Genomic DNA, 27,252 nt, shown 5'->3' with positions numbered 1-27,252 from the left:
AGTCCAGCCCCTCTCGAGGAGATGGGTTCCAGAGCCCAAGCTGTGCGTGGAGGCGAGCCCGACTATTTCTAGTCGATATCTCTCGACCTCCCGCACAAGCTCAGGCTCCTTCCCCCCCAGCGAGGTGACATTCCACGTCCCTAGAGCCAGCCTAAGCATCCGGGGATCGGGCCGCTGAGGTCTCCACCTTCGTCCGCCACCCAATCCTCTTTGCACTGGTCCCTCACGGTTCCCCCTGCAGGTGGTGGGCCGACTGGGGGATGGCCTCGCGTCTCTCGTTCGGGCTTGGCCCGGCCGGGTCCCGCGAGGAGCAACCCGGCCACCAGGCGCTCTCCGACAAGTCCCGACCCCAGGCCTGGCTCCAGGGTGGGACCCCGGCTCCGCTGTACCGGGCGACGTCACGTGCCTCGATATTTTGTTCTTCAAACACACAACTGATTGTCATTAAAAAAATCTAAATTAGGTGTTAAATATCATTAATATTGCAACACAACTGATCGTCTTAGTCATCATTTTACGTTTTTTTCCCTCCAGAGATGTTTAATAAATCAGTTAAAACAGAGAAGAACAGAAACAAGTCAATAAGTTTGCAAGAAAAAAAATTTATTTCCTGTAAACCTCACAGAATGAGAGCGCAACCAAGGTCAGACCTGGAGAAAACAACTGTGACTGTGGGCATAGAAAACAAAAAACAAATAAAATAACTTCTGTCTGCGTTCAACCAATCAGTTGGCAGAACTGAGTGAACTGTCATTTTCACAACGTTTTCACAACGTTTTCCAAGAAGCTGACGAATGCAATCTGAGTCGGAAAACAAGGTAGCGAATGCTTCTACAAATACAGTAGGTGAACGAAACCATATGATGATCATCATGTCAGGCGATGGTGAAACCACATCAGACTGGAGCATATTTCTCTCCCTGTGGAAGGGGGCAGGGGGCAACAAGAACACCAGAGCTGGGAGCAATGTGATTGCAAACACCGCAACTTTCACTAAAACGTTATTTCAATTTTAATATATAGCTTACAACACAACAGGTGACCAAATCCTCTGCCTGGTTTAGATTTTGCTGAGTGATTTTCAGCTAGATTTTTGACGATGTATTTGAAGTACATTCTTTGAACACAATAAAGAAAAAGGGGCATTACTGTCTCTGAAGTGGAACGCTGGATTATTTTATTTGAAATATTAGTTTGGAATTTCAAATTTTGGTCCTACTGCCGCTTTGCTCATCATTGTGGTTTTCAACATGGAGAACTGAAAGATTTTGGGTTTCCGGCATCACAGATGAACTGTGGTGGTAGCTTGGTAAGTATTTCACAACTATTTGAAAAGCTTTGGGTCGCGTTTTGTCCACCCCTCGATGCTCTGAGATCATGCAGAGCACCGACGGGTCATCATACAAGCAGGCATGGTCTAACTAGCAGTCTCAATGTATACTGAGCTTTTAAAAAAAGGCTTACAATTTACCATCACATTGTTCTTATGCTTGAAAGTCCCTTCAATGAGATATTAGAAAAGTGTGGAAGTGAGTTTTCTGCAGCTGTTTAAAGCGTAAAGAAGCACAAAATGTTACTGGGAACTGTAGGTCAGCTGGCTGAAAGAAGGCTGCTACACTTGTCCACTGCAGGAAAAGAAAAGTTCACCTGTGTGGAAATATTTTAAAGGGTAGATTGGGTAGTAGAAATAATTGTTGCCTTTATTTCTTTAAAAGAAAAGATCATGTTCTATACATTTAACTGTTTTGAGAAAAAACTGAAACTATAGTAGTCCTAATCAAGGTTCTCCTACCAAATGTCTCATAAAGGCATTTTTTTTGGCATCAACTGTTAAAGAAAAGGTGCTTGGGTGACAGAAAACAACAAAGCAGCAGAAAGCTAATTTTTGTGTCTGGTTTTGGAGTAAAAGATTAGTCGTTCCTCTGGTTGTACAAATGTTGCAACAACAAACTGCCAAATAAACAGGGATATGAATCAGAGAATAATGAAGTGAAAGAAACTGCTTCTCCCCGGGGGCCCGAGAGGTGGTAGAAGGTTGCAGTGACGGGGGAGCAGCACCCTTGGGATGAAGATACACGCCTGAATCTGTGAGGTTTCACTGGGCATTTGAATAAAAACAACCGAGGCTTTCCTAATTTTCCAGGGAAGTCAGTCTTCAAGTTGTTTTGGGTTTTTTTTGTCTTTTGTTTTAACTACAACAAACACAGTCACACAATACAACATCCACCTGACCTGGCAAAAAGAGAGAACAGACGAAAACTTGAGTTCTTAGCTGCGACATGACAGGGCTTGCAGGAGCAGTAAAGGTGTAGGGAGGGTTGATGGAGGGAAGGAGGAGCAGAAAAGAACAGAAACAGAAAGGGGAAAAAGCGTTCACTTTTTGAGGGGCTGGTAAACAGAAGCGTTGGGGTCCAGGCTGGAGGGATTGGTGTCCATGAACTTTGAGGAGTAGTGGGGGGCCACGGGGGTCATGATGGTGGTGTCGGCTGTGTAAGAGATGCTGGGCATGACGGCCATAACCTCTGCTATCTTCTGCTTCAGGTCTTTGATCTCTTGGTCCTTCTGAAGGATCTGACCTAAAAAATTGTGATCCGATTAACCTTCCACTTCAACTATAAAACAATACATGTCAGAACTGAGAGCATATTAGCGAATAGTTTGTGCACCTTGTGCAATCTCCAGCTGTCTCTTGGCATCTCCAAGTGCAGAGAAGAGGTCCAGTTTGATCCTGGTCTCTGCGCTCAGGCTGTTTTCAAGGTGCTGAGTCTTATCCTGCATCGCTGACAGCGCTGACATCAGCACTTCTGTGTCTTTTTCATTTTCTTTATATTTATGAAGTTCCTGAAACAGAAACAAGTTATTCACACAAGGTCAGATAATTGGCCAGTATTCATATTCACTAACAGAGGTACACTGATTTTACAAACAACACAACAAGGTAAGGAGATGTGGATTTTCAAAGCAGGACTTCACAAAATAAACAGTTTTTAAAAAGGAAGGCATCCCAAGAGCTGGTATTAATATGACCAATGAGCAGCAGATTTCAGAGGTTTTGAGGGGATTAACTTTACATGATTTTATTGTAGTAATAGTGACCTTTATTTTTGTTATTTTTTTTCAAAGTAGGCAGACAGGAAGTGGGGTGGAGAGGCATGCAGAATAGGTCTCCAGGGTCGGGACTTGAACCCAGGACGACTGCATCGAAGCCGCCGGATATGGGTCGCGCCCTTTACCCTACGCCACACCCCGTGCATGTTTGAGCCAGTTTGACATCAATGACCCTAAAGCCAGGATGGATCCTGCAGGGAATGGTGAGGTTAAAACAAGCAGTAACTATGACAATGATTGTCTCCAGAACTTCATCTGGTAGGAGCTTGTTTATATGCCTGTTTGAATTTTTCCATCAGACTGGTTTTTGTGCATATTTGCCACACATAAAATGAGTACATGCAGTTTTCGGCCTGAACCACCTTAAACAGTTGATTTACCAGTACAGTGGCTCTGCATACAGTCTGATCTCTTTATTCCATGGCAAATCCGTACATTTTCTTTCTCAATCCTGAAAGACAAAATGTTTCTTACTTCTTCTTGCTGGTGTTGACTGGAATGATTGTGATGATATAGACTGGGAATCATTTTGTTGATGCAGGAGAAAACATTGTTGGGACTCAAATCATCTTAAAGCCTCGGGAAATCATAGGGTTGTTATACCAACTTGTCCAAAAATGATCGTCGATAATCTTCCATTAGGAAATCTGGGCATTCCAGTTTGCCTCGGTGTTCTTCACAAAACATCTCCATGCATTTAATTATTTACAGATTGTCCTAAGACCCATGTTGTGTTCTCAAATACAATACAACTGAATACAACTAAACACCAGTTCAGGAGGAATTTGAAAGGAAAACGTGTGAATAAAGAGGAAATGGACATACTCAAAGATTTGTGATGTGTTCCCTTCTGTGAAGTCACCAGAGGCATGTGCGCTTGTTTTTTTAGAAGGGTAGATTTAATCTTGACTTGATAATAATTTTTAAAAAAACAGAAAAGTTGGCCATTAGTTGTTGTTCTATAGATAACCATATCTGACGTAAGTTTGAGGAATCTCACAGGAAAGTGTGGCTAGTAGCTTTGCTTGTGATGAGAGATGTTTAAAGGCTTTTGTGCAGTTTTCCAACTCTATGGCAAGAGTGGCAATTTTACCATTTCCTATTTCGTTTTTTCAACCTTGTTTTTTTTGGTGCAAATAAAAAAAATGGAAGCTCGTGGAAAAGAACAACTAAAACAATAACGAATACCCTGCACTTTTATATAGACGAGCAAACTGGATCAAGGAAGAACTACCAGTGCTGATTCTATTCCAGAGGTTAAACATGTCAACTAAATTTCTTGTTATCTGTTAGCACTAATGCCTACCTGAACTTTTATTTCAAGATCTCGTATCTGCTCCTCTTTCAGCTTGATGTCCATTGTTAACTTTTTACCCTCTGCTTCTAATTCAGTGATTCGCCGTCGCAGCGTGTCTGTGCACTCCCCTCTGGAAAAAGAAGAATAATTTTTATGAATCTCAGTAATAACAAGCCACTGGAAGAAACACTGAGAAAACGACGTACCTAGACGCTGCTGCCAGTGCTACTGCTCTGGCCGCCGTGGCTTCCTCTAATTTCTTTCTCTTCTTTTCTTCTGTGAGCTGCTTCTCTGCAGCAGCTCGGGCCTCCTGTTCTGTTTTGAGCCTCTTCTCTAGTTGCCCAACTGTCTGTTTGTCCTTTTGTTTTGCCTGCACAGCATTATGAAGCCTAGTGCATTGAAAAACAAAACGTACAACACAGTCGGCAACTTGAAATAAGAGGTATTGGAATCGGAATTGAATTTGAACAGTTTAACAAAACAATCTATTTAATTTGAAATGGGTGGGGGATAACATTGGCAGGCTGCCTCAGATATACCCATCATCTAAACAAAAAATCCACCGAATTTTCTAACCAATATTTAAAAACTTTTTCAGGGTTTACTACCCTAACTGTACACAGACTTCCCAGAGAGTTGTGCAGCTTACTTGTTCTGCAGCAGCTCATTTTCCTGGCGCAACTGGCCCAGCTCAGTGCGTATGGAGCGCTCAGCGCTGCCCAGCGAGCCAATCTGGCTGCGGAGGTCCTGCTCAACCTGCCGGCTGGCCTGCAGGTCCGCCTTCAGCTTTTTAATGTCCTGCTCCAGTCTGTGCCAGGTGGGAGTGAAAACAGTGGATATGCTTATTTGCAGGAAACTTAATAATTTCTTTGTAAACATTTTTCCTCCAGAAGAGTTGGCGTTCTGGAAGAGGAGATAACAACAACACAAGAAAGCTTTATAAAAGCACAAAACTTTCAACGTAAAGTGTTAAAATTTCTCATAAACCATGTTGACAGTTCAGTGGATACTGATTTGATGGCGGACTTTTGTTTGAATGTGTTATTTTTACATGAAGTTCCCTGAGCGCTCATTACATTTTTTGCTGAACTGTTTGTGAATGAGCTCCTTATGAAGATACTGCAGATATTTATACAAGGAAGGAAGGAAGGAAGGAAGGAAGGAAGGAAGGAAGGAAGGAAGGGGATAGATGGAAAATAAAAGTTTTGAAATACAAATATTTTTCCACAATCTGCATCCTTTTGTTAATGTTTTATTTTTTTACACTAGTGGCCTTTAATTTATGTTATTTGGAAGTGGGCAGACAGGAAGTGGGGTGAAGGGAAGAGGAAGACATGCAGCACAGGTTGCCGGGGTCGGGACTTGAACCAGGAACGGCTGCGTTGAGGACATAAGCATCAGTATATGGGTTGCAAGCTCTATCGTTATGCCGTGCACTGCACCCCATTCTGCTCCCTTTTTTACTCATACTTTAATTGTGGACCGGTGTTTTATCTGCTGTCCTTCATTTGTTACCCAGAAGGATCTGCAACCAAAACTCAATAAAATCCAAGAACAAACAAAAAATGCACTAAAAACAGAGACCCACCGACCAGCAGGTTCCTTCAGAACATGAAGAAATTTCTAGGTTGTTTCCATTAATGCATCAAATACTCTGGTCTTCGATCAGAGCAACAGGGAGAAAAAAATTGTCTGGTCGACTGATTGGTGCACCTCTAGCTAAAGCTTCAACTGCTCCTAGATATACAGCTAATTTCTCTCACATTTGCCCTCATCAAACCAACATGAAATCTATTATTCTATCTGATTGGTGACTCATGAAAACATTCTTGTTATTAGAAATATTTGACCCTTTACCATTTTCATTATCATGTCTGCGCCAACAGTTTTCTTCTTGCAATACATGTTCTCTGCTCAAATAAAACTCACCTGTAATAAATCTAACATGGGGCATGCTTAAAAGTACACCGCACAAAGGGAAACTCTAGCCTCAACACATTGTTTTTAATTTATAGTATAGAGCTGTGTATTCTTTATGGGTGGATGCGCTTCATACCTAACAAGTGCTTCTGGCTTTTTCAGCTCGTTGTTTGGGATGCAGTTGTCTGTGGGATCCCTGTGGGAACCACCTGATGTCCCTTTCCCCACCGTTATTTTGTGTTTCTTCTCGTTCTTCCCGGTGGGAGGCGGCTGTGCTGAGGAGGGCACGCTGCCGTTGGTGGCGCTGTGGCTGCACGACGAGGAATTGAGATTTGCGGCGTTGGTGTTTGAATTTTTGTAATTTTTGGAGGAGGAGGAGGATGATGAAGATGAACACGAGGAATTGGTGTCCTCCTTAAGCAACAGGTTCTCCGTGCTGCCCAGCTCTGAGGTCAGTCTCTTGTTGTTTATATGTTTCTCCATGTACTCCACCTCCTGGAGTTTAGAGTCCACCGATGATGGCAGGATGCTGTTTTGTTGCTTTTTAGTATCCCCGCCGCTTCTTCCTTCTTTCCCTTTTTCTTTATATTCCAACTCTGGTAAAGGCACAGATGCCTTTTTATTGGCTGGGGCGCCATTCTGTGACACTGAAGGTGTGTCCACTTCAGATATTCCTTTAGCTGCTGCTGCTTCATGAATTAAGAAAAGACAATGAGAAATATATAAAGCATTTGACAATATTTATATGCATGAAATTTGTGATTTTCTTTTTTTTTTTTACATGCAGTAAATGCATTTCTAGAATTCCAAGGCAAATCTGTGCATCTTAAATCATCTCAGTCAAAAGTGTTCCACAATTTTTCAATTTTGTATGAAAAGTACAACTTCTTTTGTATTTTTATCTAATTCCAATAAAAGCGTACTCTCAGGTTCACTGTGAGTGCAGTCTGCAACCACAGACTTTGAATAGAAGGGGAAGGCCCATGCTGCAGCTATTATGCTCATTGCTGTAAAAAAGCTGCCACATCACTGTTTATTTTGTCATTGACATGTTTCAGGTCATTAAACAAATTTTAATATCAAAGATTATCTAATTATATACAACATGCAGTTTACAATTGATGATTTAATTCTTAAAGACAAAAAAAGCTATGCAAACCAACCTGGTCCTTTGTTAAAATATTTGCTAATAATTGGTTGTGCCCTCCGGACCTCAAGCATTTGCTTTAACTGACAATCAGGTTTTTGGTTTATGTTGATGTGAAGGGATTTCTTCATTCCACTCTGCTTTGCAGAACTGCTTTATTTCAGCCGCATAGGAGTGCTTTCAAGCATAAATAGACTATTTAAAGTCAAGCTACAGCATCTCAATCAGATTTAAGTCCAGACTTTGACTAGGCTGCTCCAAAGATCACTGTCCTACATAACTCGGCATAACACTAGCGCAATAAAGGCCATGATCTGAGGCCCGGATATTTTCCTTTAGGATTTTCTGATAGGGAAACTTGAATTGTGGTTCCATCAGTTATGGCAAGTCATCCAGGTCTGGAAACCGCAAAACGGACCCAGACCATCACACTACTATCACCGTGTTCATTATGATGTTCTTTCCTTAAATGCTTTTAGCGTAAGTCTAAATGTAACAGGACGCACACCTATCAAAAAGTCTCCTCAGTTTACAGAACAGTTGCTATAAGAGTTCCATTCCTGAACTGTGGGGAAAAGTGATCAAATTATATATATTTTACAGGGTCTGTGGGACCAGTTGGCTGGATGTTTAAGCCAAACACAAAGACTAACTCTGGTCAGTGCTTATTTGACACACATCACTTCTTGCCATTGACAAAAACTGAACAGGTTATGCTGAAGTGCGCCAGGACAGAACAGATCACTGGACTGTTCTTGAGGGCAGTTTCTAGTGTCGTGGCCACCTTTAAAAAAAACAAAAGTGTCACTGTATAGGTAACCCTTTAGAAAGGGAGATGTCTGATACACAGGTAACACCTCCGTATGTGGGTTGCGCCCCTTTTTTGAGATCTTTTAGCCTACTTCATGTTGTTAGACAGATCCTATTTAAGTGATCTATTGAGGACAAATCATTTTTCATGGCACATTATATTCCTACTCCTTTCTGACCATATTAAAACTGAGCAGTTGACACATAACTTTATAAATCTCACTTGCAAACAAACACATTTTTATTTTATCTTAATACAGAGTCCAGAATGATGTTGCATCATTATTCCACTCTGTAAAAATAGTTAAAATACAGAATTAAACGTAGGAAAGAAACACAGCTGCAGTGATGGAACTGGCAATCTTCTATCAACACAACGAGCTTCATGACCGACTCTTACCTTCTTCTGCTTCTCGCTCTTGCCTTTGAAGCATCTGTTGCTCTGGAGGCAGAGCCTGCTGTAGCAGTTGCATATAAAACTCGTTCTCCTTCTGCACCTCCTTCTGCTTCCGAAGACGCATTTTATAACTAACGTAGCTCTTGAAGCCAAAGCCCAATGTGACTACGGGATAGCCAATGCTATAGAGATGGAAACAGAATAATCCTGTTTAATTCAAGGCAACAAGGAGTCAAAACACACCATAGTTACAGTACCACACAGAAGCATTCATATCCCTTAATTTTTCAAATATACAGCAAAAAAAAGTTACAACCATTTCACAACATATTTTATGTGATAGACTAACACAAAGTAGTGCATAATTGTGTAGTGGATGGAGTGAAGTAGAGTTCTCATATAAAAACAATGCAAAAAAAAAAAAGCTCGTATAAACATTTTTTTACAAGACCCTATATGTAGAAGTTTCTTTATAATTCTCTTCAAAGGAGTCAAGATTTTTGTACTCTTTTAAACTGATCAATAGCTCTCCAGGCTTTCTGAGGACAGGTTTTTCATGGACAATATTGATGAAGACGAAACAAGAGGAAAAAACAGCTACCTCTGCTTCAGTTCATGGGCGTACAGCAGTATAAAAGTGAATTCACGGTACGAAAACAAACAAACCACTGCTTTTCCTCTAAGCTGATAGCTAGCAATATTATAGTTTATATTTATGGTCAAAACAAGCAACAATGTGGGGCATTAAAATGCATAACTGCACGATTATTAATAAACAGCAAATATAGCATAAAAGCATAGACCAGGTGTGTAACAGCATTATAAAATTAGTGACTCGAAGGGTACAAGAACAGAACTGATGCTCACCAGTGTGCAGCAAAAGGACGACACAAGTCCACGTGGAAGTTTTTCAAGTCTTTGAATCTGATGGCTGCCTCTATGTACACAAATAGTATCCATAGAGACACAGTAGGGAGACACACACCCCTCTCTGCATCAGGAAAACAAGGCACAACAGAAGTGTTAGAACTTCATTTTAAACTTGGATTTTAAACCTGGATCTTCTGGGAGTGGCTATTCCAAAGATATCCAATATATATGCCCTTTATTTTCATTTATACATTAAATGTGGTTGTCTTTCTAAAAATATGTTGCTAGACCATTAACCTGGCTTATATTACATTTATTTAATATCAAAATAAAACAAAGAGACAGAACTAAAACATGTGGTTAATCTAACAGCAAAATAAAATAAAATGGTTCTATTTGAAATGTTAACAAGTCAAATAGAGCATGATATATTTTACCATTTAAAAAACATACTGTAATTAAACTTGTCTGTAATACAGGCCAATAATTTCTGATATCCATCACCACACTATTATTAAATTCAACATGATAGTAGAATAAAATTATAGACATATTTAAAAACTCGAACAGAGAATGTAAAATACACATATTTTGTAGTAACAGTAGTCCCAACATATCAAGAAGTACACTGCTCAAAAAAATAAAGGGAACACTTAAACAACACAATAAATCAAAGTTCTGTGAAATCAAACTGTCCACTTAGGAAGCAACACTGATTGACAATCAATTTCACCTGCTGTTGTGCAAATAGAATAGACAACAGGGAGAAATCTTTGGTGATTAGCAAGACACTCATTAAAGGAGTGGTTCTGCAGGTGGGGACCACAGACCACTTCTCAGTATCTATGCTTTCTGGCTGATGTTTTGGTCACTTTTGAATGTTGGTGGTGCTTTCACACTCGTGGTAGCATGAGACGGACTCTACAACCCACACAAGTGGCTCAGGTAGTGCAGCTCATCCAGGATGGCACATCAATGTGAGCTGTGGCAAGAAGGTTTGCTGTGTCTGTCAGCGTAGTGTCCAGAGCCTGGAGGCGCTACCAGGAGACAGGCCAGTACACCAGGAGACGTGGTGGAGGCCGTAGGAGGGCAACAACCCAGCAGCAGGACCGCTACCTCCACCTTTGTGCAAGGAGGAACAGGAGGAGCACTGCCAGAACCCTGCAAAATGACCTCCAGCAGGCCACAAATGTGCATGTGTCTGCACAAACAGTTAGAAACCGACTCCATGAGGATGGTATGAGGGCCCGACGTCCACAAATGGGGGTTGTGCTCACAGCCCAACACCGTGCAGGACGCTTGGCATTTGCCAGAGAACACCAAGATTGGCAAATTTACCACTGGCGCCCTGTGGTCTTCACAGATGAAAGCAGGTTCACACTGAGCACATGTGACAGAGTCTGGAGACACCGTGGAGAGCGATCTGCTGCCTGCAACATCCTTCAGCATGACTGGTTTGGCAGTGGGTCAGTAATGGTGTGGGGTGGCATTTCTTTGGAGGGCCGCACAGGCGGAGGTCCCTCAGGAGACCATCTGCTGTCTCATCAGGAGCATGCCCAGCCATTGTAGGGAGGTCATACAGGCAGGTGGAGGCCACACACAATACTGAGCCTCATTTTGACTTGTTTTAAGGACATTACATCAAAGTTGGATAAGCCTGTAGTTTGTGTTTCCACTTTAATTTTGTGTGTGACTCCAAATCCAGGCCTCCATTGGTTAATACATTTGATTTCCATTGATGATTTTTGTGTGATTTTGTTGTCAGCACATTCAACTTTGTACAGAACAAAGTATTCAATGAGAATATTTCATTCAGATCTAGGATGAGTTATTTGAGTGTTCCCTTTATTTTTTTTGAGCAGTGTACATTGTGTGAACTGATGTAGACTCAACCCATTGTTTCTTGGCAGCGCTGCACTCCACACATTCAACACCAAGCTGTGGTGTGCAATAAGATATTTATACTCCTATGACATGCTGCGAGTCTGAATGTCAGTGGTGAGTTCAGAAAGCAACTGGGAACCACTGCCTCCCTCCCTCCCACCAACAGGCTTCGCTTTCAATCTGACACCTGGTCTCTGGTCAACGCGGGCAGATGCCACTAAATCAGTCTGACAGGTGACCTGCAGAGCACAGCTCACTTATATCCACCATGCAAAATTTATAAAATAAATCCACTGTTCGTAAGCAAGCAAACACAATAATGAGCACTGGTCTTAAACAATTCCCACACCTTCATTTTGGAAAGTATTCAGTTAAAAATTTAATGTGAAACAAGACAAAAAGGACGTTAATCCCAGAAGTGTATTCCATAAATGAACTGATAATGTCTTCCTTATTTTTCCGCAGTTCAAATGAAAGGAGTAAGTCACAAAAGTCAGTGCAACAAGATCTGACTGACAGTATAAACACTGTCCCAATGCAGCATCAAATCACATGGAAATGTGAAGAAAATCAAACATGGGGAACACTTACCGGTGTGCCAAACATACTGCACCCACACATAGGTACTGGCAGCGAAGAAGAGCCATTGCACCGGGATGAAGAGGAGGCAAATGATGTCCGAGGTAAACGCCACACAAACAAAGAATACTGAAAATGCCTGTAACAGCAAGGAGATGGGATAAGTAGACTCCAAGCCATAAAATATTTCTAATTATGCTTACACATCTGATTTTCAGCAAGTATGAAGGAGAACAATTTAACTGTTTTATGAAAAGCATAAAATGTTTGAAACACTATTTGACTCTCGTGTTCTTTTAGTTTTTAATCAGAACATTTAGCTTCTGGGTGAAAGAATAAAGCCATTAAAGATGAAGTAAATATATTATTATCATTAAATATATTATCTGTGGTTCTCATCTCATTGAGAAGCAGCAACACAAACACCTACACAAAACATCTTCACAAGAACGCGCTGTACATGAGCTTTAATGTACCAAAGGTAAAATAGAGCTATGATAAATTAGCATTAGCATACATTATAAGTATATTAGCCTGACTACTGAAGAGCAAATCTGATCAGAGCTAAACTTTGTCACCAGAGAGGAAAAGGCAGCAAATAAGGTGAAGCTGTATAAAAAGAACATGTGTTTGTTATTATGTTGTGTTTTTTACTGTATATGATGAGCAATCTGGTGCAACTAATTTGGCAAACAGACTCACTATTTGTTTATTATTATTTTTAGTTGTGACTGAAAAGCTATGCAGAGCAGACTGTTGGCCATGCATCTGCAAGTAAATCTATGATAATAACATCACTAAAAGGTTGTCGAGATGTGGCTGTTTGCACGGTGGAAGTTAAACTCTAAGATAAACTGTTGGTTTCACTAATTTCCCATCTAAATTCCCCTAAACACCACCAAAACAGGGACTGAAGAAGAAGACTACCAGATAAACCAGAAAACGTTAAATAGGGACTGCTCTGAAGTCAGTGACATTATGCAACTAGCTAGGTTTCCTCAAATAGAAACTTTGAATATAATAATGTCATTAAATTTGAATCTGACTACATGACTGGGGTGAATTGTCTACATATTTCTGTATATAAATGCTTTATAAATGCTGTACATAAGTGCTTTGAGAACATTTGTTGAGAATTGATGCTTTATAATTAAACTGAACTGAAACTGCATTGAAGGATTACTGGTGAGAGGCTAATAGACATACCATTTTAACTCAGCTGGAAAACAAAGCCAAAACCCATATAAAATTGCGCTAAAGGATTTAAGCTACTCCGGTAATACAGAGACACTAGGAAGTAATAGTGATAGGCTCACTATCACTTTTATTCATTTAAATAACTGACAGGGAGAAGCTATTCACGTTACTGAGACAATGAGGTAAAAACACTACCTGATGTTGGGTTTGTTTGTTATTATTTCGTTCAGTATTTTGCAAGGTAACTTTAGGCTAGGATATTTTAGCCATAATTTGCTCATCCATCAATATATAATAAACATCTAAAAGTTCAGGTAACACTGCTGTGACTATGAATTTATGTGTTGGAATTTCTCTTGTTTTTAATGACGCAGTAACGGATTTAGATGGTGCTGGACCTTTTGGCCCTTTGCGCCCTTTTGAATCTTTTTTCATGTCTAATTTGTATCCACCAAGGGGATATTTCGAAACACCCTAAATAGACGACAATTTAAAGTAAATTTCTATTATTTCTTCTCCTTTGATCCCTTTCCCATTTCGTATCTATATTATTTTGGTCCATCTTAACCTGTTTTTCAGGTTCAAATATGGATCCATCTGCTCCAGGATGTTTCATCACAGCTATGTGTCAGCACCCTATTCGCCAGAGAGTTGTTGCGAACCCAATTTCACAGAGAATTTCAAGTAATTTTCTATAATCTACTCCAAGTCTATTGAAAGGAAATGTGGTTATGACTCCAATGGTAATATCATAAACTGATACACAGTGCGTTTTCAGATTAGGTTTAAAATGATTTTTTTTAAATGTATTGTTTTCTTGCTCGAAATGGAAAAAGGAGGAGACAAAGTGACCCAGAGCCCATTTATGACATCTATACTAAATGTTTCTGCTCATTTTCTCTCAACATTTTAACCACCATCTAGTATTTAATCCATTAATTAACTAACTTGACAAATTGATCCATCCATCAGTATCTTAGTTGTTGGAGACATATTTTGCCTCTTAAAGTCTTCTGTAGATTGATTTTCTGAGATTATACCAAGCTTCTGTTCATGCGTTTCATCCAGTTTTATTAAAACATTGTAAATCATAGTCCACAGCTACTCACCAGTCCCTGGTATCTGAAGGAGTCGTACACACTCCGCATGAAGAGCCAGAACGGCCAGAGGTACTCAAATCTGAACTCAAGCACAAAATCTGCCAGCAGCACCAGAGCCCACACGACCAGGAACTTCAGGTACAGGAAGGTACTAAAAAAAAAAAAGAGAAAAGTTATATTTTAGATTGCAAACGCACACGTTTTTGCACACTCGACAATGAGTTTTCTCCTCATTCCTAATATATACGTTACTAACAGTAGCAACTCTGCAGCTGCTGTTTGAACTCCAGCTGTTAGATCCGTGAGTGGATGTGTCGTCCTGCCGATGATGTTTAGGCTAACATATCCAAATCATCCTTTGTTACACATTTTTTTCATTCCTCTTAACAACAGAACCTTACAGCTAACAGTACGTTTGATCTAAAGACAAATAGATTTTTTTTCCAACTAATAGTCTGCTAGTTCATGTACCTGCATAAGAAAAATCATCCAATTTGATTTGCGAGCAGTAAGCAGATGTTTACATGTAATTAGCCCAGACAAGATCCAGATTTCCTGAAAAATGGGAAAATAATGTATAGCTTAAATTCACCAAATGTTATCTGTTGTTGCCCTATAATGGACTGGCGCCCTGTTTCCATGGCATACCCCATATTTCGACCGCTGAAGATAGGCACCAGCAGACCCCCCAGGCCCAACAAGACTCTGCAAGAACAGGTGGGTACAGAAATTGGGCGAATGGATATTAAATAGAACAAGAATGCAAGCTAAATGTCTTTTTTTAATGCAGAATGTTCTCTAATGATGTGTTTAATATCCTAATGCACAGTAACAAATGCAAACTTTTGGCTGAACAAACAGACTATTACAAGTTAATGACATTTATTCTAATTACTTAAAAGGCAGAACCATTTATCATCACAGGTATTTTGTTGCATTTTGGTTGAAACACAAATTAAACAAAGCAATATTTTGTGATTTTGGGTACCAACTTCTTACACGTTTACGAACATAAATGATCCTAGAATTTCAGTACTTAAGACACTGTAGCTGCCTTATTTTCTAACCTTCAAACATGATCTTGGTATCATTTGAAATTTCATTTTAATGTGCGTTCAAATGCCGTTGGATTGAGATAGTCCAAGCCGCTTATGTTAAATAATTTATAAAATACAGACAAACTAATGAAGCATTCTAAGAGCTGGGCTATGATGTGTTTATGATTATCACAGTATGACAGCGTGACTTTTTGAGGGTTGTGCTAACACATAAACACTGCGATTTATTTTCACTAGTTTTTATTTAAAAATAAATAGATATTTGGTTACAGCTGATTTCTAAGCCGTTTACTGTTTTATGATGTGGGCTCCAGCTCAATAATTTATAGGCTGCTCCATGTCTCCAGACCCTGATGCGTAAACAAGCGGCTGTAGACTGATCAGGTATAAATATAGGAAGTCGCACAGAGGCGGAACCTGTCAGGTTCAGTTTAGGCAGACCAACAAAAACCTGTCCTCAAGTTGCTCAACTGGAAACGGCTACATTTGACAGCACCTAGCGATGAAATTTTAAGATTCGAAATGTTAGTCTGGGCTGTTTGTTTAGGATAATCTGTATCGCTGCTGTAAAATAAACCTAATGACATGGCTTCAAACAGGGCCTAGCAGCTCAGTTAGCTCAACAGCTAATGTTAACTGCTGGTGTACAGCAAACAAACTACAGCTAGCTTGAATAACAGCCAGTCCCGCTGAGGCAGCTCACTCTACAGGGTCCAACCTTTGTCAGAGCCGTGGTAGAGACTTGTTCTGTATAAGTTACCTGCCGTATATCCCCTCGGTGATTCGGTTCCGTTTTAACGGCCGTCTTAGTTTGCTGCAGTCCGCATTGCGCCGCTTCATCCTCCTCCCCTTGGCTTCGGCCTTCGAGTAACAGCTGTAATCTTATCCAGTTTTCTTGCGTATACTTACAATGATAATAAATAAAATGCCTGTGGTGTGTGCTGCTGTTGTTATTATTATTCCCCCCCGCTGAACACAAAGAAATAAATAAAGGACTCAGTGCGGGATCCTCCTCTTTTTCTGTTAGCGCACGCTCAATAAGCACAAACCGCGCTGTGTCGTGCATACGTGAGGTTGACAGACAGACTGGCTATCCAATCAGCTTTTCCGCCTAGGCTTTCTCTTTCCATTGACGGGTTCATTAGCCAATCACGTTTCACCAAAGCAACTCGCTCAGCTCTCTTCTGTCAAAAACAAGGGAGAGAAGCCGTGAAAATTACGTCTGAAACGTCTCGCCAATCAGCCAATCACATCTTAGCGAACAAATCCAACTAGCTCATTAACCAATCAAATACTCGGTGGGGTGGGATATTTAGTGAAGGCTTTTGGTTTTATAATGAGCAAAAATATGCAGTCACTGGTACAACATTCTCTTTGTGTCACTTACAAAAACGCACATTCTAGCAGTTGAGGCTATTTTTATCAGGGCCTTTGTGAGTGGGTCGTTGACGGACTGGGCCCAAGGCGCTGAATGCGATCTATGCTTTGTTAAAGGTTAAAAAGTGTGCACTGGGAAAGACAACATGTGCCCATTTTGACGGAAAAAAGGGGGTTGACTACGGGGGGTTATTGTATGTGAGGAAAAAGAAGAGAGAAAACATTCATATATATAAAAAACGGTTGATAGCGGCATTTATTTTCATTTTGAGAAAAGTTAACAAAATTAATTTAAAATTGGACCAATTGGCCTTTATTATGTGTTTATTTAATTTTTTGGAAGTGATAGATGTATTTTTATTGCATTTAATAAAAATACATACATATAAAAAGGCAAACACTGTATTTGTTTCCATTTTAAAAAGTTTTTGAAAATAAATACAAAAAGGACCAAATGTATTTATTTATTTGTTTGTGGCAATTAACAATTGCGCTTAATGTGTATTAGTTATATTGCTCTTTTTCAGAATTGTAAATTTTTTTCTGCGTTTGAATACATTAAAGATTCTGCTTATTTTATTTTATTTTTTTTAACATACAGACACGTCTTCCTGTCCATTAGCTGATAAAGAGCCGTGCTGGTTGCGCCCAGTTTCAAACCGTCGTGGCCTGCGATTATGCTTCAAAAGTGAAAGAACTGCGCAGAAAAAACACCCAGCTCCCCAAATGGCTCCTCAATACGCTCCAAGTCTGCGCTCCCGTTTGGCTCCTTTACTGCTTATACTGCAAACTGCATTCATCACCATTGCTGCACTTTGTTTCGAAAACAAACAAACCAACAATCTTGACAGGAAATCCTTCCTCGACTTTTACCCAGGTGAGTTTATTTATTTTGGAGGGTGGAAGAGTCAGAAGTGTTTGGGTCCAAAATATGACACTTTATTTTAATTTAATGAAGCATATGAACAGGTGATTTTAAGAAACTTTCCCTGCCTTAAAATGCAAAATAACATCAATACATCTTGAAGATGGGATAGACGGGTTGCAAGCCACTGAAACACTTATTTAACAGCAGGTCATGCTGACATACATTTGTAAATTTTAGTGAATTTATTGGATTTAATTTGTGACCCTGCACTTCTGCTGTCTTCCAGAGTTCCAGGATGTGAATGTGATGGTGATTCTTGGTTTTGGCTTCCTGTGCACCTTCCCAGTGCGGTATGGGTTCAGTGGCTTGGGGTTCAACCTCCTTGTTGCTGTTATTGCCACCCAGTGGGCACTCATACTGAACGGGATTGACTCCTTGTATAACACAAGAATAATCCGGATTGATTTGAAAAGGTACAGTTATCATGCAAATGTACATGTGCATCTAAAGGAATAAGATAAAAGTGGCTTTACGGCTTAGAGCTTATGGAAATCCCAAATCCCTTTCCTTAGAAAACTAGGATATTACATATGACTAGTTTTAACCAGTTACTGTACAAAAAATCTTCTTAAAACACATATTGTTAATATTATTGCCTACACACAGAGTGTTGTATCCAAGCATATTCATGGAAAGTTGATTGGAAGGAAAAAGTATTGGAAAAAATAGAAATAACCTCAGAAATAACCACACAACTACAGGGGTTGGACAGTGAAACTGAAACACCTGTCATTTTAGTGTGGGAGGTTTCATGGCTAAATTGGACCAGCCTGGTAGCCAGTCTTCATTGATTGCACATTGCACCAGTAAGAGCAGAGTTTGAAGGTTCAATTAGCAGGGTAAGAGCACAGTTTTGCTCAAAATATTGAAATGCACATAACATTATGGGTGACATACCAGAGTTCAAAAGAGGACAGACTGTTGGTGCACGTCTTGCTGGTGCATCTGTGACCAAGACAGCAGGTCTTTGTGATGTATCAAGAGCCACGGTATCCAGGGTAATGTCAGCATACCACCAAGAAGGACGAACCACATCCAACAGGATTAACTGTGGACGCAAGAGGAAGCTGCCTGAAAGGGATGTTCGGGTGCTAACCCGGATTGTATCCAAAAAACATAAAACCACGGCTGCCCAAATCACGGCAGCATTAAATGTGCACCTCAACTCTCCTGTTTCCACCAGAACTGTCCGTCAGGAGCTCCACAGGGTCAATATACACGGCCGGGCTGCTATAGCCAAACCTTTGGTCACTCATGCCAATGCCAAACGTCGGATTCAATGGTGCAAGGAGCACAAATCTTTGGCTGTTGACAATGTGAAACATGTATTGTTCTCTGATGAGTCCACCTTTACTGTTTTCCCCACATCTGGGAGAGTTACGGTGTGGAGAAGCCCCAAAGAAGCATACCACCCAGACTGTTGCATGCCCAGAGTGAAGCATGGGGGTGGATCAGTGATGGTTTGGGCTGCCATATCATGCCATTCCCTTGGCCCAATACTTGTGCTAGATGGGCGCGTCACTGCCAAGGACTACCGAACCATTCTTGAGGACCATGTGCATCCAATGGTTCAAACATTGTATCCTGAAGGCGGTGCCGTGTATCAGGATGACAATGCACCAATACACACAGCAAGACTGGTGAAAGATTGGTTTGATGAACACGAAAGTGAAGTTGAACATCTCCTATGGCCTGCACAGTCACCAGATCTAAATATTATTGAGCCACTTTGGGGTGTTTTGGAGGAGCGAGTCAGGAAACGTTTTCCTCCACCAGTATCACGTAGTGACCTGGCCACTATCCTGCAAGAATGGCTTAAAATCCCTCTGACCACTGTACAGGACTTGTATATGTCATTCCCAAGACAAATTGACGCTGTATTGGCCGCAAAAGGAGGCCCTACACCATACTAATAAATTATTGTGGTCTAAAACCAGGTGTTTCAGTTTCATTGTCCAACCCCTGTATATCTGCCTTTAGCAGATTTGGAAGGAAAGCCCTGAACTAGTGTATTAAATTAACTTTTCAATGCTATGCACCTATATTCAAATGCACCACAATAACCTTTCTGCCAATTATGTTTTCATATAGCATTATAAATGCAGAGTTGTGCGCTGTTTCTGCATTAATTTCAATTGGATCTGTACTGGGAAAGATAAACCCAGTCCAGCTCACCTTGATTGCCCTGTTGGAAGTGACAGGATTTGTCCTAAACGACTGGCTCCACCAGACACTCATGAAAGTAAGACTCTGTTCTGAAAATCTTCAGTATGCTTTAGACACTGTGTGGTCTCAGAAGTATCCCCAGAAGTCAAATTCTTACTGTGGCTCATATTGAACATATTTGTTGCAAAGGGTCAAAACAGTAGTCATAAACGGATGATATTTCCTGGCTCCAGGTCCGGCCTCTGAACAGCATCATGGAGCTTCATGTGTTCGGGGCCCTCTTTGGACTCATGCTGACGTGGATCCTGTACAGGAATGGCTCGGCGCAGGGATTTGAGAAGGAGAAATTTGACAAAAAATCCGGATTGTTCTCAATGTTGGGTGCGTAAGAGACATATATTCTGATGTCATGTTAGGCTGTATTAGACCTAGACATGGTTTGTTAAGAGACTTTTGAGTTATGATAACCTTGAGTAAAAATACTGCAGTTTCACATGGTCAAATCCCATATGTTTAAAATAGAAAATCAACTCATCTTCTTACTGCTGCTAGAATAGTTTATATTATGCTCATTGCTTAGAATATTATCCCTTTTAAATGTTCTGCTTTTTATGGAGTAACACAAGTATAACGAGCTGATAGTAGCGGCTCAATAAGCAACAAGCTATACCTTTAGTTTTAAAAGGGCATTACCTCAGTATGAGTGTTGGGTGCAACTCCTTTAGTTTCCACATCAAAACTATCAAAAAGTGTAGGAGCCTTCTTTCAGCATGCTAATCAGCAGTGTGCAGCAATAGGTGTTTGGAGCATCAATCCTCCATACAGCATTCAGGACGTTCTCTTGTATTTCATTAAAATGACTTTTAGCTATATTGATATAACAGAAAAGTATATCAGTTTAACTTTTTTTAAACCTAAATGTACCTTCAAAACAATAGCCCATGTCTAATTGGATCCATAGCAATTAACATTTGGATATTTGATTCCGAAACCAGCATTACCACTCTTTTAAAGTTGTGTTGTCTTTGCTCTCCAGGCACTGTGTTTCTCTGGATGTTTTGGCCCAGTTTTAATTCAGTACTGGTGGATGATCAAACTCAACTGGAAGCTGTATGCAGCACCTACCTGGCCTTGGCTGTTAGTGCTGTGACAGCAGCTGCTCTGACTATGCTCTCCAGTCCCAGGGGAAAACTCAACCCAGTATGATCTGACCCTGTGGATGCTCACACACTATTTTGCAGCCTCGTGTAGTTTTGGGATACACTTCTTGAGCTTGTCTTAGCATAGACTATAGGAAATAATATAAAATGGCACATATATTTTATATTTTTGCATATTTTTCTCAACCAGATCCAAATGCAGTCATGCATCCTTGCTGGTGGTGTTGCTATCGGGATTTCCATCTCAGCATTGCAACAGCCGTGGGAAGCCATGGCACTCGGATTCACTGCTGCCATAATATCAGCCATGGGATTCAGATATCTAAAGGTCTTTATCTACCAATACACATACACACCTGCAGGTTTTCTAAAACCCTAAGTACCATTTTTTTGTTTCAGACCCACCTGCTGATTGCATTTGACTGCCATGACACCTGCTCTGTTCTGAGCACACATGGACTCCCTGGTCTGTTGGGGTGGCTCGCACAACTTGTCCTGCAGATTAAAGACTGTGATGATCACACAGTGTAAGGATGCAGCCAGTATGTAAAATGCATTGTTAAACAGAATAAGGTGTGGCACCATGAAATAATGTTTTAAATTTTGTTTGTTTAAGAGCCATCCGTTTTGCTGTGTTCCACATCTCTGCTCTCTTTATCACCATCTGTGTAAGTTTGACCACTGGAATCCTAACAGGTATGTTCGTTCTCAAGTTAGTTATATATACTAATTACACTCAGTGATATATTCCAAGCTTATATTTACAGCCAATAAAAACCTAAAATTGAGTTTCTCCAGCTATTAGAACATCACATAAGACCAATTTAAAAAGGACTTTTTACAATGAAATGTCCATATGGTATGGACCTACCTGGTTGGGGCTCCTTTTACATGAATTACTGCATCAATGCGGCATGACATGGAGGCAATCAGCAGGTACCTCTGCTGAGGTGTTAAAGAAACCCAGGTTCAGCTTATCTGCTGGTTTATTATTTTTCTCCTGACAACACGCCATAAATTCTCTATTAGGTTAAGTCAGGCCAGTTTGCTGTTCAATCAAGCTGAGTAACACTTGTACTTTTAGCAGTTTTGGCACATGACAAGTCCTCCTGGAAAATTGAAATCAGTATCTCCATGGAGCTCATCATCTGAGAGAAGGATGAAGTGCTCCCAAACCTCCTGGCTGATGTTTTTCTTCATACAAAAACAAACCAATATAAAAAAATGGGACCCCAAATCATCACTGACTGCAGAAATTTCACACTGGACCTCAAGGAGCTTGGCTTTACATTCCTTCTCCAGACTCGGGGACCTTGGTTTCCATTTTAGACAAAATTTACTTCCATCTAAAACAGGGATCTTGGACGACTGACCAACAGTCCAGTCTTTTATCTCCTTAGCCTCAGTAATTTGATTCTGATGTTGGCTCTGGTCCATGTTGGGCTTAACACAAGTAATGCAGCACCTATAGCCCAGGTCATGAATATGTTTCTGTTGTAGCTCTTGAAGCACCAACTCCAGCCAAGTTCCACGACTTGTAAATCTCCATGGAACCCATTAATGCATTTTACTTCTTCGCTCAAGGCTGCTGCATCTTGTTCACCTTTTTCAACCACATTTTTCCTTCCACTCAACTTTCCACCATTATGTCTGGATACAGCATTCTTGAGCAGCCAGCTGGTTTAGAAATAAATCATTTGATGCTTACTCTAACGAGGGTGTCAATGACTGTTGGACAACCTTCAGGTCAGTTTCCTGTATGAAGATTGCCCCCTCAACACAGAAATACTTTTTATCTGCAATTTTCTGAGAAACTGACTTTTTGTTTTTCATTAGCTGTAATCATATATCAGTTACTGAACACATGAAAAACATCATTCTGTGTGAAATTAATACACATAATATGCAAACTGCGCTTTTTGAAATGAATTATTTTAAATGATATTCTAATTTAAGATGGACCTGACTTTAAAACTTAAGAAACTGAAATCAATGACCATAATACTCTTTTAAAGCATTTCTACTCAAGTGGAACTTTTGGAGACCACCACAAAACAAGAAATGCTTTGATGACCAGGCTTTCTGGGAGGTATTCACTCATAAGTCTTTAAGAAAGAAATTCCTTCATCAGAAAAAAAAAAAATCACACTGATCAATATTCTGTGGACTTGATATTTTTTGTTTTGCAGTTTCCCAACCTTGTGGTACAGAAATAAGAAGATGAAGGAACAAGCTGGTCAGATCTGATCCTGGAAGTACATGGCATTTCGGCATTAATATTTGTTAGTAAACAGCTTTATATTATTGTTCTTGCTTTTCTGTAGAGTAGAAATTAGATGTGTTTGTGCTGAAAAAATAATAATTAAAAAAAATTTAAATCAAGGCTGGATTGTGAGGAAATAAAAGCCAAACTCATTTACTGCGCAGTATGTTTAATGCTGACGTTGTAGGAAACTGACTCAATGCTTTACACTAGAGAAATGAAACTGAAATCAACACCTCTGTTAAGGAGACAACACCTTACCGTTATGACCCTCTGCTGATTTCAGGTCTGCAACATTTAATCTGATTTATTGCAGAGCAGATGAACTCTTAAAGTTGCAAAAAAAAAATTCAAAACAACATCATATGCATAGATTCAGTAATAATTCCCATAATAAACTCAAATTTTCACACAAATCAAAGGATGTTCTATTAAAGAAGTGAGCCGACCCCAGGGAAAGTTGCAGCAAAGCTCCACTATATACATTTTGGTATACACAACTTGTAAACCATAATAAGAACATGGATACAGTCTGAGTGCAAGCACGCATTTAATGATGTGCCATGTTTGAAAGGTGTTTAATTTTACGGAAATCTATGACAATTTGTGCTTAGTTATGATTTAGCTACAATACATCAAAAGAACATAAATTACACATTTAAATGTAAAAGCTAAAAAAAGCTCTATATTTATATGAATGACTGAAGAATATTGTCTCATACAATATAGAAAGCAGAGTGTTTAACCGTAGACAGAACGCCACAAGCAGTCGTTTACTGCCAGAGATCCTCTGTGCGCCCAAACTTGAAGACCAAACCTCTAAATCAGAGAAAGTAAAGAGATAATGAGCATCATTTTTTTATTTTGCTAAATGGGATAAAAAAAAAAGATACAAATAATGAAATATAAACTTACCCGAAGAAAATGAATGCATTTTGGAAAAAAATGGCAATACCAGGATACACAGCAGGCTTCTCTGCCAAATACAAAAATTATATCAAGACTATAAAACCTTGCTACGGTGTGTGCAACAATTACTGCCCAATAGTCATTTACTGGGTTTCCATAGATCTAACCTGCCGGCTGGGCACTACATTGCATTAAAGTGATAAATAGCACTTACGAGGCACCACGAATCCTCCGAAGAGAATCCACATGGAGGCAATAAGGGAGCCGAAAGCCAGCATGAAGCCAATGAAGAGCCAAACTCGAGCGCCTGCAGAAACAGATAAGGAAGGGTGGGTTACCACGCATAATATGGCATAATACTTCCACTTGGGTCTGAATTTAAAGTTGCAGTGAGATGTTTAGGAACATGAAAATCTAATTTGTTGCTTTTAATGATTATTCAGAACTGAGTGGGACGATTATAAACAAATTAAATGCGATGAGTTTACTCTCCTCCACACAATTTCAAAATGAGCATACAAGCTTAAATATAAACATAGATCCAACTAGATACTTAAATAGATTGTCCTCAAGGAATATGTGTAAGACCTAAAAAATACAATTAGGGAAGTCTTTTGGAGTCACTAGGATCATATTAGAATATATGTAAATATTTCTGAACATAATTTGGATATTCTTTTAGTAACGTGCCTCGAGACAACATTTGTTGTGAATCGGCACAATTATTGACTGAAATTAATTGTTTAAAATTTACAGTAAACCCTCATAACTAGTTTATTGCTCTTGTATAAATAATCCATGTCCTTCCACAGCAGAAAGTCTATAAAAATATGTTCAAATTTTATTATAGTTTAACTCTATAGAAGAAGTTGGTTTTGAGAGGTTAAAACCAGAAATAAAAAAAATGTCCACACAATTCAGTCTGGTGCATCGTTAATTAAAAATGGTTTTGGAATAAAGGAAACAGGCCAGCATTACTCATCTAGTTTGAAACTCTTAAAGCCTAATCCTAAATAAATAAACACCATCAAACTCTTAACTTCTTTTGAGTAGAACATTAATTTGTCTGGCCAGAAATCTAACAGCAGTTTTCAATGGACGAAACCAAGAACTAGGTGCACTAGTTTAAATTTACTGTGGGTATTTTAAAATTCACAGAAGGACCACTTCTAATATTTAGCTTAAAGTTGTTATTCCCCCTCACATTTACACTGACAGTGACTGACAAGAAGAGCACCAAATCGATAGGGTTGGAATTGCAAAAAAATAAGAGATCACCAAGTTTTTTGAGAATATATCCATGTACATACCAGTCTGTCCAAGGCATCCTTCACTGTAGCTGTCTCCCCTCACTTGGCCATTAGAAACAGCATTTATCCTACACCAGCCAAATAGGAGAAGACGGAGTTAAAACAATAATTATGTCAATTGTCTTTCAAAAGACCAAACAATATCAAGGTTTCAAACCCAAACCTGAAACATCTGATGTTAACAAAGGTCATTTTGGAGCTTTGGAGATCGTCTAGTTATCACAATACGAAGGCTTTTAAATTTTAATCAAAGTGATAAGAGAGATCACATCCATCCATGAAAAACAGCAAATGGTGTTACCAATAACAGCTGTAGCAATTTGCATCCAACACGCACATATTAATGAAACACCGAAGTAAACTTGTGTGATGCAAGCTACCCCTCATTCATGACAATAGGGGGTAAGCAAGTACCTGAAAATTAAGCTTCAGTCTTCCAAAATACCAAATTAATGTGCTTTGAGACATTACTTTTTTCTATGGAAATTGTTAAAAGCTGCACTTACATGAGAAAGGCCACTGTTGCTATGACTCCACAGGTATGATAGGCATGATGAAACTGTCCCTGATCAGGATATTTCACAGCAGCATCAATGATGATCCACCATCCTGTGAAAAACTGCAGAAACAAGATGCTCTCAATGGTTCACGGATTGTTTACTGACATAAAAGGCTTTGAAGAAATCATCATTGCACCCACTTAAACCAGTGCTTAGTCCATTAAAACTAGGATAAAGCAAGCAAAAGCAAAGTAGTTTACACTACCCTTTCTACGATATTATACAATATAAAATTATAGAATTTTAACAAATGAGATTAACACAAATACCAGAACTCCAGCAGCTATGGATGCAATGGTATTTCTTCTTTCCCCCCAGTCAACGTTGCACTCACAGTCTCCGCATCGGATTCCGTCCAGAAATCCTGACATGATTCTGAAAAACACCAACGTAGACAGATCACAGAAACACCAAACAACCCAAAGGGATACATTACATGGTTTAAAAGAAAGAAAGAGATTAAGCAAAATACACCCGAAGTTGGTGGGACCGAATACATTGAATAGTTTACTGCGCAGTCGCTGTACAGTAAATATGATCCTAAACCATTTGTGTTCGTCGATAGCAACAGAACTGTACCTCAAGATTCATAGCCTAAACCAGTAGGTCTGTAACACATACGAGACAACCAACCAGTAGATGAGTGCAATTTTACTCAGTAGAAAATGACAGTACTTTCAAAGAAAACACCGTCTGCTCCTACTGGCTTTTTTGTTCATCGCTTTAGAGCTAGCAAACATTTCCTTGAAGGTTTCTTGTTACAATGTTGCGTAAAATAATGTCATGACTCAGACTGACAACGATAACGACTGATGTAAACATTTACCGACGGTGTACGAGCAACATTTAAAATGTTTTTCAAATAAATTTTACCTTTTTATGTTCGGTTTTTGATGTCAAGCCTTTGGTTTAACCCGACTTGGCTTCCGACTAGAAGCTCTCTTATGCACATGCGCAGTTCATCCACACCCGTTTCATTGGAATCTTTGTTCGTTATGTTGCTTTCAAGTGCCGTGCAGAAAATTAGACTTTTGTCATTACCCCTGACCGTTAAATGCAATGTTGTGTCGTCTCAAACAGAAAATAACGTTAGCGGAAAAAGATTGTACCGAAGGAGAAGTATGTTTTCTTATATTTTTGGAATATTTCAGCTGACAAGTGCTATTCCTTGTAATTCAACATTTCATTATAGGCTACTTGGCCTGACGAAAT

The 27,252-nt window shown here is 39.7% G+C and overlaps 3 protein-coding genes across 7 annotated transcripts; 1 reads left to right on the top strand and 2 right to left on the bottom strand.

Moving 5' to 3' along the window:
- Positions 1–582: 582 nt before the first annotated feature.
- maco1b (macoilin 1b) lies at positions 583–16,481 on the bottom strand. Of its 4 annotated transcripts, none has more exons than XM_047344760.1 (12): positions 16,128–16,481; positions 14,902–15,014; positions 14,319–14,460; positions 12,025–12,151; positions 9,547–9,670; positions 8,683–8,861; positions 6,462–7,011; positions 5,055–5,213; positions 4,612–4,794; positions 4,415–4,535; positions 2,667–2,841; positions 583–2,576 (listed from the first exon to the last, which is right to left on the bottom strand). In XM_047344760.1, exons 1-12 carry the CDS (start codon positions 16,431–16,433, stop codon positions 2,374–2,376), a joined length of 2,382 nt encoding a protein of 793 aa, XP_047200716.1. In that variant the 5' UTR covers positions 16,434–16,481; the 3' UTR covers positions 583–2,373. The 4 variants fall into 4 exon arrangements, with proteins under 4 accessions (XP_047200716.1, XP_047200715.1, XP_047200717.1 ...); XM_047344759.1 differs by having other exon boundaries at positions 6,462–7,014; positions 16,128–16,478; XM_047344761.1 differs by lacking the exon at positions 14,902–15,014 and having other exon boundaries at positions 6,462–7,014; positions 16,128–16,345.
- Positions 14,930–23,380, top strand: rhd (Rh blood group, D antigen). 2 transcript variants are annotated; one of them, XM_047344764.1, is made up of 11 exons: positions 14,933–15,026; positions 17,346–17,621; positions 17,899–18,085; positions 19,764–19,914; positions 20,072–20,219; positions 20,875–21,038; positions 21,189–21,326; positions 21,398–21,525; positions 21,615–21,694; positions 23,014–23,087; positions 23,188–23,380. In XM_047344764.1, the coding sequence occupies exons 2-11, from the start codon at positions 17,471–17,473 to the stop codon at positions 23,212–23,214; spliced, it is 1,248 nt and encodes a 415-aa protein (XP_047200720.1). In that variant the 5' UTR covers positions 14,933–15,026; positions 17,346–17,470; the 3' UTR covers positions 23,215–23,380. The 2 variants fall into 2 exon arrangements, with proteins under 2 accessions (XP_047200719.1, XP_047200720.1); XM_047344763.1 differs by lacking the exon at positions 23,188–23,380 and having other exon boundaries at positions 14,930–15,026; positions 23,014–23,150.
- A 33-nt stretch (positions 23,381–23,413) lies between these two features.
- tmem50a (transmembrane protein 50A) lies at positions 23,414–27,066 on the bottom strand. The gene is made up of 7 exons (XM_047344765.1): positions 26,914–27,066; positions 26,310–26,415; positions 25,987–26,099; positions 25,481–25,548; positions 24,385–24,477; positions 24,177–24,237; positions 23,414–24,080 (listed from the first exon to the last, which is right to left on the bottom strand). The coding sequence occupies exons 2-7, from the start codon at positions 26,409–26,411 to the stop codon at positions 24,035–24,037; spliced, it is 483 nt and encodes a 160-aa protein (XP_047200721.1). The 5' UTR covers positions 26,412–26,415; positions 26,914–27,066; the 3' UTR covers positions 23,414–24,034.
- Positions 27,067–27,252: the final 186 nt, after the last annotated feature.

Source organism: Girardinichthys multiradiatus, chromosome 19 (assembly GCF_021462225.1).
Source record: "Girardinichthys multiradiatus isolate DD_20200921_A chromosome 19, DD_fGirMul_XY1, whole genome shotgun sequence".
Taxonomy (NCBI): domain Eukaryota; kingdom Metazoa; phylum Chordata; class Actinopteri; order Cyprinodontiformes; family Goodeidae; genus Girardinichthys; species Girardinichthys multiradiatus.
Note: the sequence above shows the minus strand (reverse complement) of the source record. Positions and strands in the feature narration are given on the sequence as shown.